Here is a 13,095-nt window from a genome sequence, read left to right on the forward strand (position 1 = left end):
AGTGCCCTTGGGACCAGAACAAACACCACACGAGAGTCCTGAACTCAGGATATATCTTAACAGTAACACAGCAGAAATAACACAAACAAAACTCATTCCACACCTGAGCTTCCTTTGCAGCAAGCATCTGGCAACACATCCTTCAGCACTTATAGCTCACGCATTTCTCAGCCGCTATCTTGTCAACTAAACACAGAGGACACACGTTTTAGGCAGACCCCAAACCAAACTGATTGAAGGACAACACATCACCCTGAACAGAAAACACAAAACTAAAAAGGAAATATGTCCCTATGAACATGAACATGATCCCTAGGATACTATGCCTGATCAGCTTTTTCCTCAACCCTGAAGACACTCAATATCAATCTGGCAAGATGAACTGTTAAATGCAATCTGCTCCCACAACTAAGAACCTTCTGCCACAGTGCTGTGTAGCAGCCTCTGCACAAATGAGAAACAGACCCTAAGCATTCAGACACATAAGACGGCTTTTATGAAATACAGTTTAACAAATCCTTAATTTCTGCTCCAGTGCCCTTCTCTGTCCTTCAGAGAGAAGACAGTTATGAGCAATCTTATCTGAGATAGACTTATGCCAAATACATATCACTGAACTGATGCTGAGCAAAGGAGTCAACTACCACTGTTCCAAGAGGCTCCATATGTTACTTCTGGAGCACCGTCTGGTCTGGGAAAGTGAAGCCTCAAGGGCAGTCAGTAAAGCTGTGAATGCAGTCTTCTGCTTTTGTATCACTGAGATGACAGATTGCACATTTTCACTGGAATTTTATTGTAAAAAACAAACAATGGCTCATCACAGGGTGCATAGCATGCACTGCTAACACTGAATTACATATTTTAAGTAAAATAACTTAGGAAAAATACATGTTTCCTTCATAAATTTATGTGAGAAGAACCAACCTGAAAGAAAAAAAAAAGATAAAGAGGCAAGTGGAAGCAAGGAAAAAGTAGAAAAGGGCACAGAAACACAGAATAGAGAAATAGGGAATAGTATTCAAATTAACATGCAAGACCTTGTACAACGACCAAAATCTACTGCAGTGTGCATCTTCACAAGTCTTATACTTTTTTTTTTTTTCTTTCTGGCCTCAACAGATAAGAACAGGAGTTAAGCGGTGGAGTCAGGAGCTCTCAAAACCAAAACGCACATCTTGGAGAAAAACACAGTTTTGTAAAAATTCAGTAAAAAGAACACTGGAATGAAATCTCACTATTTTGTCTTGTAATCCATCCGGAGACATTTTGAGCTGACACTGCTTCCCTCTAAGAAGATGTATGTTCTGCCCACCAGAGATTAGCTTCTTGCACAATCTGAGATAGTAAGAAATGCCAGAAATTTTTTTTTTAAATGCTTTGACCTAATTGTGTTTTCCAGGTTGTTGCAAACACAACACACCAAATTATTCACAGCAATGTTTTAAAAGAGTTCAGTGTTCTTCAGAAACATAACTTCTGCTGAGGGAACCACAGCAGAACTAAATAGCAATACATGCGATAAAATTGAAAACAGTTAGTGTAACTTCCATTTTACTATGAACAAGGGGTCAAAATAAGAAAGAAACACATTCTACAAACTACTTACTAAGCAAAAGATACATTTGCTTACCAAAGTGGCTTACTATGTGAAACACTAATGACGAATGCCTCTCCTGTCTGGCCTGAGAGTGTGCGCCCACTCTTATCTACGATGGTTCCAGAAACCTAATTATCAAGTGAACAGAGAGAAGAATTAAATCAATAAAAATAAGAATTTAAAAGGCTGAAATGCTGAAAATCAAAACAGGTGAACCTATAGTCCACTCAAAGTGATGAGACAACCGAAGTAAGGTAAGGCTTATTTTAATTAGTTGAACTCAGCTAAGACCGATTTGATAAAGCTCTGCACATTAAAGTTTCTCCATTCACAATCACAAAAATGTACTTTTCCAAGACACTGATATCCTTCATTTCAAGACAGATTTCAGAAGGGTTTACTGAACTACCATCTAGTTCACAAATCTAGCTTATATATATGTAAAATATTAAGTACTATACAAATTACTTACAAATATGGGTCGAGGAGCATATTCTTCCTCAAACAACTTGTGGAGTGCAAAAAGAGCTGCCTAGAGAAGAATAAGGTGCAAAAATATTAACGGTTTTTGGGGAGGGGGGCTCTTTGGTTTGTTGGGATTTTTTGTTTGTACGGGTTAGCTTTTATTTTCATTAATATTTTTAGTTATTTTTATGACAAGTTCATGCAACTTGCAACCCCAATACTGCCTGTAATCTCACCACAATCAAGAGGTTTTCTCCTTATCTCTGATATCTTCTAGATTTTCAAATACATTTTGGTTACAAGTAGAAAACAAGTACTGTGGGATAATCAAATGAGACCAAGATGTTTCTGAACTTCAAATCACATCAGCACTTAGTTCTCCCTCCTGTCTGCAGCACAACCCTTGCCCCAAACACAAGTTGTATATACTATTCTTCGCACACATTCACTGCTCATGAATCTATCCAGACATACTGTTTGAAAAGAATTTTGACCAACACTAATTTTAACAGTAAAGACTGACATGACTCCCTGAAGTTCCTGAAAACTGCTTGCCTATTTAGGAATGTTGCACGTGAATATGAACTTCCTTCAGCACAGTGTTAAAACTATGGAGTCCTAGCCAAAACTCCACAGTGACTGGTCAAATCTGTAAAGGATGAGTCATAACACTGCACGTTAATCAGCCTGTGGCAAAAGCCTGAAGAAATGCTATGTTTATCCAGTCTGACTTTTCTATGTAGAATTGCAAGTTTTAAGCAAGTCTATTACTACACTGAATAATTTTAAGAAATGTTTTATCCCCCCTATTTTATCCTTCTAATCCTCTACTCCCAACTTTTCTTTTTTAAATTTGAAGGCAGTATCAAGCTCCCTCAAAAAAAAAAAAAAAAAAAAAAAAAAAAAAAAAAAAGCCAAACATTTTAACAAGACAGCCTTGCAAGCTTTCCCACTCCCACAGTCACATACACTGGACATCTCCTCTCCAATGTGCACAAGTATACCAGATTTGCTTACACTGAAAAATAAAAATATCAAATGCATTTGGAGATGTCTTGCAATACAGCAAAGCTTCTGGGAATATGAGAACAGCTGGTACAAACAGAAAGATATTAACACCACATACTGAGAGAAAAATTCTGGAAAAGGCTGTTCTATCATTAAAAAATATTTCCTTACTTTCTTCATGTTAGCTAACAAATGAAGTCTTGACACATATTTAAGAAGCAGTTGCTGATAGCTCTTTCAAGTACCATATTGAATTTCCTTAGGTAGTACACTAAGTATTTGTATAACCAATTTATATTTTTTTCCCCCCACAAGCCTCACCTTGGCATTGGCTGTATCAAATATGGTTTCTACTAACATGACATCTACTCCTCCATCCAAAAGTCCTTTGGCTTGTTCTGTATAGGCTTCAACCAGTTCATCAAAAGCTATAAAACAGGAATTATGTTTACTTCACCTGGAGGTATCTGCTTCAATCTATCACCTAAATCAAGTAATTTAATGGTTATAAATACTTACTTATGTTCCTGTAATCCGGTCTCTCCACAGATGGTGACACAGAAAGTGTCCTATTTGTTGGACCCATTGATCCAGCCACATATCTCTTAATTCCTAAGCCAACATGCAGAAGAAGAAAAATAAAATACAGTACCTCTAGTTCTACAATGATAGCTTTCTGAAAGCAAAAAAAAAAAAAAAGATCAAGAACTATCAAACTATTCTTAAACCAGGACGTTGGTTAACACATAAGATCATCCAGTACAGACAACTTTTTCTGTTTTAATTCTATCCAAGATGTTCAATCCACACATATAAGACAGAAGAATGTCTGTGAAAAGACAATCATAAGCTATTGGCTCAATTTGTTTTTCTTCTAAGTATCACCTGTCTCTGACATATGAGGCCTCACTCAACTACCCTAAATGCACAGCATAGAACTACCCTGGCATTTTTTGTTAGATAACATGATCTGAATGGTCTGGCATGTGTTCATAAAATTTTAAAAGTGCTGTGTTTCTTTTTTTTTTTTTTAAAGCATATTTCAAATCTTACATTTTTACTGCATACAATGAATTACAACAGTAAGACTTTCATCTGCAATAGCACGTTAGTTTGAAATAGAATTTGATGCCAGAATACAAGACAAAATTCCTTGTCCTTGAAACACAGCAGTAGAAATGAGTCATAATCTTCTCACACAAAGCCCTGAAAGTAGAAGACTGCACATTTACAGGTGATGGTCAGATATTAAGCAGATTCCAGAATCTGCTGGGTAGAGTCAAACCAGGAGATTTGCACCAGAAATAATTGGTAGTCCACATTCACATATAATCAGCTATCCTAATTCTGTACGAATTAAACCTTTCAAACTTACATAACTTCCCACCTGTTGAATCTGTCTTCTCTAAAACACATCTAGCATATGTGCATTGCCTGCAGTCTAAAACAGCCAGGCTCAAGATAGCCTTACTGCAGATCACATTAAGTATCAGATCCTGTAAACATACTGAAATCCCTGTGGTATGAATTATGATCTAAAACAGTTGCTATCGCTAAAATGAAGAGTTTTCATGTCTGCAGACTATATTCCTCCTCTGGTTAGTAATATTTAAGAGATTGTGGCAAGGGAGGTCAAAACCACGAATGAATATGAACTTAAGTACAGTTTACCTGTCTGAGCAGTTACATCATCTGCTGCTTTTCTGGCCACTTGTGCAGAGATTCTGTTTAATCTATATGCCTAGAACAGTAACAGACAATTACAAACAAACCCTGAGTTCAATACAGTGTAATACACCCTTAAAGAAATACAACACCTCCATTCTGAAGCTTGTAATACACACTAAAGACTGCTTATAACAAATCAAACACACTAGTTCCTTTCAAGGCTTCGTGATAAAACAGCTTTATACATCTCAGCAAGAGAGATAGATGGCTGATCTCATCCCACATGTGCCAGCCTACAGTTGCTAATCAGAACGTTTAATTTCGTAAGGTAATAATTAAATCCTACTGAGTCAACAAAAGCTAAAGAACAGAACTTTGAGGATAAAATTAACCTACTTTTAAACTCACTCTTTATTCAAGTAGCATACTTTCAACTATTTTCTTTTGCAAATCTCTTTGATTTTCAGGACACATACCACAGAACAGGTATGATATACGCAAGCTTGAAAGCAATTCCACATTAACACCAACACAGTCCTACCCTGTCTGCAACAGACCTCCAGGTCAGAGAGTCAACTATGCAGACAACTTCCAGGAAAAAATACATTTCCATTGTGGCACTTGATACGTCAGAAGCACTGAAGCCAAACAATCACATTCACAGAACTGAGAACTACTGCTCAAACAAAATCTAGGACAGACCATTATTGCCTGTGCTTCCATTAGCAAGAGCACACCACAACTGTCACACATAGAGAGTATAATCACCTTCCTTTATTTCTGCAGAAATGAGCTGCAACCCTACCACCTGGCCCAACAGACAGCATGCAGGCAATAAACAGTTTTGACAGACCCTGCAAATAAGTTAATTCTGGCTGCTAAAACCAAAATATTAAAAAACATTTAAACATATAATTAATTTAGAGTCCTTACCAAATGCTCAAGGCCATAGTCAGCTTGTGCAACTCGAGTGCTGCTGAAAGTGTTAGTTTCAATGATGTCAGCACCTGCTAGCAAGTATTCCTGAAAAACATGAGAGAGTAAAAAAGTCTCCAACATTTTCAGAACAGAGCTGGAACAAAGGCAACTTAACTATTTTGTCTCAACCTGCTGAAAAAACAAAGTCATAAATCACCTCTGAAATCAAAGGAGATCAAGTTCTCAAGGCAGTTATTCAGTTTAAGGCATGGGGCCAAAGCAACAGAAGTGTTCCATATAATCACCTTCCAGAATTCTAGTGTCAATCACACACTCTATTGACATTTAGTGAGTCACCCCAGCCATTAATTTCAGCACCTGAAGAACATTTTGGATTTTTACACAGGGACAAAGCAGGGAGTTATGCAGTCACCATCAGCAACCAAGGGCTGCTGTGAGCAGACCTGGGAAAGGCAGCAGTTAAACAACAGCAGAGGATTAGAAAATTTATATGTTATGAATGGAACTTTATAGCACAAGAGAACATTGTGACAGAATATAAGTTTAGGAGAATTATGTTTTGTGCAGATCACATTTAATGTTTAACTAATGACCCATATTCATGAAATAATTAAGTGTTCAGCTGCTGTTTGGCTGACTAATTAAAAATGAAGTAAACTGAAATCAATGCAAACTGAAATACCTTTTTATATTCTGCCCTTCGTTTTGATAACCTCTCTCAATTGCTTTCCTCCTTTGCTTTTTCATCAGGTTAATCAGGTTTCATCTTCAGTGACATCCATAACTCTTAGGTGATTATCCAACTATACATTTGGTTTGACCTAAAATACTCAATCTCAAGCTACATCGCTAACACTCTAGTAACTCTCTGGAATTCAACTGTTAAACCAGCTTTTCTGATTAACAGTACAAGCCCAGCAGCCTACAGAAATTCCAAAGTTCACAATTACAGCTCAGTTGACAATCTTGGGACTGAGCTCAATCTACAAATATTTATTCCTAAAATTTTTATAGGCCAAAGATTCTTCTCAACTCATCTTTCTTAAAATTCAAAGACTGACAGAACGTAAACACAAAAATACACAGAATACATACTAAGGTTTGCAAACATATACCGATCATGATTCTAAACAATGACATACAAATCTTTATAATAAATGCCCAGAAAAAAAAAAAAAAAAGTAAGGTCTCAGCTGAATATCAACTAGTTGCAGTGCTTTTCAAGTGTTCAAATTATTGCAGAAGGACCTAGAAATATCTGCAACTCAAGAAATACAAGACTTAAGAAGGGTTTGTTGTTGTTGTTTTCTTAAGTCTAACTGAAGATAAGGAAATAATAATATCTGTTTGCAAATTCCTAATGATCACACATAAACTGTTTCATTCTCTGGGCCACACATTAATATTCTAGGAAAAAAAGAACATGGAAGCATACATACTCATTAGAAAGCCATTTGTTCCCTATGGAGAGGTCTGCTTCAGGCAGCCACATTTAACAGCCCTTTAATATGCAATTACAGAAACATGCACCTAGAATTCAAATTTGTCCTACTTAGATGCATTTTCACTACTGTCTGAGAGGAGAAAAGGAAAAAATAGTGAAATAAGTCAATCTACAATTAACAGAAATGCAGCAGCAACATAAGTCAAAAAGGAATTTTAAAACAACGCTAAGTGACATTAGAAACAAAGACACAAATGCTGTGGTCACGTAACCAGAAAAGTCAAATCTGTTCATTCTTTTTCACTTGGCTATCTAGCACTCACTTCTCTAATCCCTAAAGAGACAGGAGAGCCAGAAGCTGATGGGGAGCACAGAGACCAAATTCAGCTTCCTTCTGCTGTCAAGAGACAAAACTACCTACCTTGTGTATGTCACAGATTATATCCGGCTGAGTTATGCTCAGAAGGTCATTATTGCCTTTCAGAGGCTTGGAATGATCTTTAAATTCATGCCCTCGAAAATCTTCTTCTGACAGAGCATGCCTCTGGATCATAGTCCCCATGCCTCCATCCAAAATCATTATGCGTTCTCGCAGAACTGATTCAATTTCATCTTCCACACTTTCCTGGTTATCTGCTGCCAGAAAAGAAAACCAGTATTTAAGCAACTTTTGAAATTCCTAATCTATACACTTGAATAACCTGAGTTTTTCTCATTTAAGAAAGAGAATAAAATAACTAATCCTATACTGAAATCAAACACTTTTTGGTTTACTCCACCTAGAGTTCCAGTCACATCAATCTAAACAGAATTAGACTCAATGGGTCCTTCACCTCAGTACAGTCACCTGCATAGAGTTGGCTGCAGAAATATCAATATAAGAAGGGCATACATTAAACTTTTATATAAACTAGTTTCCAACACTGAGAAGCATGATAACTTCCACTAGAGTGACATCTGAATGACACAAAACTGCTTCTTGGTATCAAGCACCGTACTGTGAGTAATACACAAGTGCCAACCAGAAGGTAGGAGCAACAAAAGCAATTCTTCAACTGAGTCCCAAATTCACAGCTACAGAACCTCCTTCTTGCATTAGAACAGAAAATAATGATTTTGTACTTGTGTTAGTGAACAGATGCTACAATACACAAACAGATAAGAGCCAGATAACATTCTGCACAACCACAACAAGATCTTCTCTGCAGCAATGACAGAATAAAACTAATCTGGCTAATCACGTGCTAATTATAAGATATTGGATTGGAAAATTTTTGTTCAATGTTTCCTCATTGTTATCTCTGAAGTAGGGAACAACTGAAGTTTCAGAACAGTTATTAGAGTTGAAGATACAATATTCTAATGCTTTACGATCTAAATGAAAGCCCAGCCCAAATATAATACAGAAATTCAAAACCATAAGCTAACATGATAAAATAAAAAACAAACTATATCTTGCCCATGATAACACAAGAGTAAGTAATCCAACTCCTGCTCTTGAGACTCCACCTATTTTTCTACAAGCATGCTGATGAGTGAAGCGTAATTGTTCATCCTCTTTCATTCAGCTTGTGCTTGCTTACTCTGAGCAAACACCTGTTTTGCATTTTTTTTGATAACATGTTACGTTATCATCAAAAAAAAACATCATTTCTGAAACACAAATATGTCCTTATATCTCATCACAACTCACAGGCAGGAGTACTTAATAATCATTGTGCCCGCTAACAGATTTGACTCTTCCCTTCTGAATTCTTGTAGTGCAACTTTTGTTTTGACACCAGTATTTACTCAAAATAAATAATGCTGGAGAGAAGATGAGGCCCAGGGTATTACAAGTATTACAAGGTTACATTTATACAAAAACCAAGGAAGAACTGCTCTAAATCAGCTCTCCCAAAAAGAGAAGCCAAATAAGATTTTCAAATAAACTTGCTCTATACAAGTAGGAAGCCACTGAAGGGAAGATGGAAATACCAAAAGGAAAAAACACCTCGTCCTCAAGTTGAAATTTTGAGCACCAAACAGGCAGGCTTAGCAGCTTCCTATACAAAAGCTTAAACCTATTCATATTAAACTATCAAATTATTCATGAAGATAAAATCAATCTTCAATCTAAAGGCTTTCAAAAGCAAGACCCAAATATTGCATATCAGAAAGCATGCCTGCACTGCAGACTCATATGAAACATAACTCTTTTGCACTGAGAGCTGCGACCCAATGAGACACACATGAGAGCTTGCTTTCGTTTTAAAGTGGTCCCAAGGTCAATGACACAACATGGAGACCACTGCAGCATCACCAGCTGTGCCACTGCAGTCTCCACGCCATAGGCCTGTGCTCCTTGTACCCTTTGCTTCTCTCTCACACACTGGAAAGCACACAGACATTCAGCCATCTCTTTGGTTTTGGACCCTGCACCTCACGCAGCCTGCTCTGCTTTCTCTATAGCTTGCCTGGCTGAAGAGACACCACTTTAGTGTCCTGTTTTCTACCCACAGCAGCAGATTTTTTTGCTTAATCTCTGCTCCCAATGCTGAGAGGAGCCTTACTCCGAAGAAGCTTGTAAAACCTGTACTTCTTCAGGAGTATCTTAAAGAGGCTGCAGGAAATAGAGTGGGAATCACGATGGTGGCTGCCACTGCCAGACAGACTTCGTGTTACAAATGCATGGCACAACTTCAAGTTCATTAAAATCCATTTCACCTATCCTTGCTAAGGTCAACTTTTCATCCATTAGGAAACCCACACTGCTTTGAGATATGCTCTGGCACACAGACAACACAATTTTCAAGTCAGAAATAAAGCCTACTGACAAAGCCAAAGAGAGTCCAAATCAGACATGATCAATTCATAAAAATGCTAGAAAGTGCTGAATTCTACCCCTGGGAGAAAAGTGAGGCTGACAGTCAGTTCTGCTAAACCAAGAACCATCCTCCTCATTCAACATTCAACTCTCATAAATCCCCTCTCAAGAAAAGTCAGGATGCAAGAGCTGGCTAAAGAATGAATGAAAAAAATGCTTGAAGATGTTCCTAAGCATAGGAAATCAGTCTGTTCTTGCTGTTTTCTTTTTATTATTTTACTTACAAGCCCTATTCCTACCTCAAATTGCTCATCCAGAAGCTGGGGGAAAAAAAAAACATTTTATGAAGATCACTGGAGAGCCTTAGAAATTTGGTTCCCTCTTTATTCAGATGTGTCATGGGAACAAGGGAATCACTAGTCTGGAAAGACAATGAAACCAGCTAAAGCAACTTTTATCACTTCTAGATGTTACCAAGTAATTTTGCCCAACACTTGAGATGTCTCCCCAGTACAGCTGTCTACTTTTACAGTTGTTCTGTGACTAAAAGCTATAAACTTTGCCCATTTGTAACCTAACATTTCCAAGTGCAGCAGCTTAACAGCCCAAGGGATGAAACAAGACATTCCTTCAATTTGCCTAAAAACACATTTTTTTCTGATGCCTGCTATGATTCTTAAAAGGTACTTTTTATTATTTATGCACTTGTGTTATAAGTTTATTAGCATGAAATCATCCTGCAACACGTCCCTGGGAAGAAATAAAGGATTACAATTTGCTTCCAATGTTTTAAATACCCAACCAAGTTGTGAAAGTAGAAGTTTCATCACTTTATTGTGACATAACACGAATTAAGGAATTACAAGGAGATTTAGACACTTAAAACACCATTCACTAGATTGACCAGGTTCTGCCCTGATCAGCAGAGCAGCTGTACATTGTATATTTTAATTCAGCAAACTAATGCTGACTCACAAATGTCTCACCAAACTTTCTCCACCATTAAAAAAGTATATATATTAAATAGCATGCAGAAAAACAACAACCATAGATAACAGCAGCTAGAAAGGCCACTCCTGCTATTAGCCTGCCAAAAACAACCGATGATAACTCTGTAATTACTTGCTGTTTGATTAATTAAATCTTCCTCAGCTGGATGCCCCTTGGCAGCACTGAGTTTCAGGAACCATAGCAGGAGTCAGCAGACAGGTTCTCAGCAGTAGCCTATTGTTAACCTACTTGTTACCCCTCCAACCCAAGCAGGGTCTCACTGTGTGGCATGCACTGCTGCTGAAGAGACAGGGAGAACACGCATCCTTTGCTGCACTGCCAAATATACTCATCATCAACTACTGCTTTATGACTGTGCAGTGTGGATCCACAAACATTCCCACAGGCAGCTTTTGTTTCCACCTGAAACAGGACTTTCCTCCAACAGCCACTGTTCTCAAGCATTAGAAAATCACAAAATCATTAAGGTTGGAAAAGACCTCTGAGACCACCTAGTTTGACTATCAGCCCACCACAATCAGTAACCACGTCCCTCAATGCCACACCTACACGTTTCTTGAACACCTCCAGGGATGATGACTCCACCACCGCCCTGGGCAGCTCATTTCATTTTCTCACCACTCTTTCTAAGAAGAAATGTTTCGCAGTATCCACCCTGAACTTTCCTTAGCACAACTTGAGACCATTACCTCTTGTCCTGTCACTGATGCATGGGAGCAGACCCACAACCTCCTTTCCTGCAGTTGTAGGGAGCAATCAGGTCTCACATGAGCCTCCTCCAGACTAAACAATCCCAGCTTCCTAAGCTGCTCCTCATAAGACCTGTGCTCCAGACCCTTCACCAGCTCTGATGCCCCTCTCTGGATACACCCTGAGGCCTCAATGTCTTTCTTGTAGCGAGGGGCCCAAAACTGAATACACCAGGGCTGAGAGCAGGGGGACGGTCGCCTCCCTGCTGCTGCTGGCTGCACCATTTCTGACACAAACCAGGATGCCGTGGGCCTCCTTGGCCGCCTGGACGCACTGCCGGCTCACGTTCAACTGAGTGTAAACCGACACCCCCGAATCCTTTTCCTCCATGCAGCCTTCCAGCCACTCTGCCCCAAGCCTGTAGCATTGCCTGGTGTCGTTGCGACCAAAGCACGCGACCCAGCACTTGCTCTTGGATATACAGTTGGGCTCAGCTCACGGCTGCTGAAATACCCTCTTCCCATCTCCCGTTTCAGCCAGGCGAAGGTTCTGCAGCAGCAGGACTGCGATGCTCTGACAGCACCCAGCGCGTGGCAAAGCTGCAAGCAGACAGAGGAACCCGGACAGCCGGCGAGCAGAAGGGCGGCAGGCCTGCTCAGCGAGCGGCGGGCACCACCCAGAGCACGGCGGGGGCTGCGCAGCCAATTCCCTGAGAAGGGCTATAAAGGAGAGCGCCTGGCATCCCTGCACGGAGCAGAAAGCGGTGGCAGGCAGAACTGTCCACCTAGAAATACTACAACGCCACAAGGGGCTGATTTTACTTCCCCTCCGCTTTTAGTATCTTCTTTAACCCAGGAAATGTGAGTTATGGCTTAGAACCAAGGAACAGCTGCCAGCACGCCCGGGCTTTGCTACAAAGCGGCAGCCTCAGAAGGCGGGCTCTGTTTTCCATCATTTTTATTTTGTTCCCGAACCGAACTCCATCGGGCGGCACGGGACAGGTCCGGGCGCACCCCCTCCGCGGCACCGGCACGCACGGAAGCGGCCGACGGCTTTCCGGAACGAGCGCCCTCACCAGCTCCATCCCCGCTCCGCTCGCGGCCGGGCTGAGCGCTCAGGGCAGCCGCACGCACCCGGCCCCCACGCTGCCGCCGCGCCCCCTGGCGGGCGAAGCAGCGGCACGTGCCCGGCCCCGCACCCCGGCCCCCCGCGGTCCCCCGCGGCCGCCGCTCCCCGCCCCGCACAGCGCACGCGCCCGTTACCCGGCGGGTCCGCGCCTACGCGCGCCATGCTGCCGGCACGACGCAGCCCGTCGGGCGAGCGCGAGCCGCGGGGCCGCCGCGCCACCCCCCGGCGCGCGAGCCCCGCCCCGAGTGGGGCGGCCGCTGCGTCCGTTAGCCCCTTCACGCGCCCGCAGCCTCTCGCTTTTCGGGGGTCAGGCAGAGGTCTGGCACGGGAGTGAGGCAA

General features: G+C 40.8%; 1 protein-coding gene across 5 annotated transcripts in view; it reads right to left on the reverse strand.

Annotated features, from left to right (window-relative positions):
* Positions 1 to 13,057, reverse strand: part of MTR (5-methyltetrahydrofolate-homocysteine methyltransferase) — a 48,681-nt gene extending 35,624 nt beyond the window's left edge. For 2 of the 5 annotated variants that reach the window (XM_090135390.1, XM_031592284.2), the window contains exons 1-8: positions 12,891 to 13,057; positions 7,543 to 7,757; positions 5,672 to 5,761; positions 4,742 to 4,811; positions 3,590 to 3,682; positions 3,392 to 3,498; positions 2,070 to 2,129; positions 1,631 to 1,725 (exon numbers count right to left, since the gene is read on the reverse strand). In XM_090135390.1, coding sequence (XP_089991516.1) covers positions 1,631 to 1,725; positions 2,070 to 2,129; positions 3,392 to 3,498; positions 3,590 to 3,682; positions 4,742 to 4,811; positions 5,672 to 5,761; positions 7,543 to 7,757; positions 12,891 to 12,918 — 758 coding nt within the window. In that variant the 5' untranslated portion in view covers positions 12,919 to 13,057. Of the gene's footprint in view, positions 1 to 1,630; positions 1,726 to 2,069; positions 2,130 to 3,391; positions 3,499 to 3,589; positions 3,683 to 4,741; positions 4,812 to 5,671; positions 5,762 to 7,542; positions 7,758 to 12,141; positions 12,362 to 12,703; positions 12,721 to 12,890 lie in introns of those variants that run through there. The other 3 variants (XM_090135387.1, XM_090135389.1, XM_090135388.1) reach the window with 3 other exon arrangements.
* Between the last annotated feature and the right edge of the window lie 38 nt (positions 13,058 to 13,095).

This window comes from Phasianus colchicus, chromosome 2 (assembly GCF_987193195.1).
Source record: "Phasianus colchicus chromosome 2, bPhaCol1.hap1.1, whole genome shotgun sequence".
NCBI lineage: Eukaryota > Metazoa > Chordata > Aves > Galliformes > Phasianidae > Phasianus > Phasianus colchicus.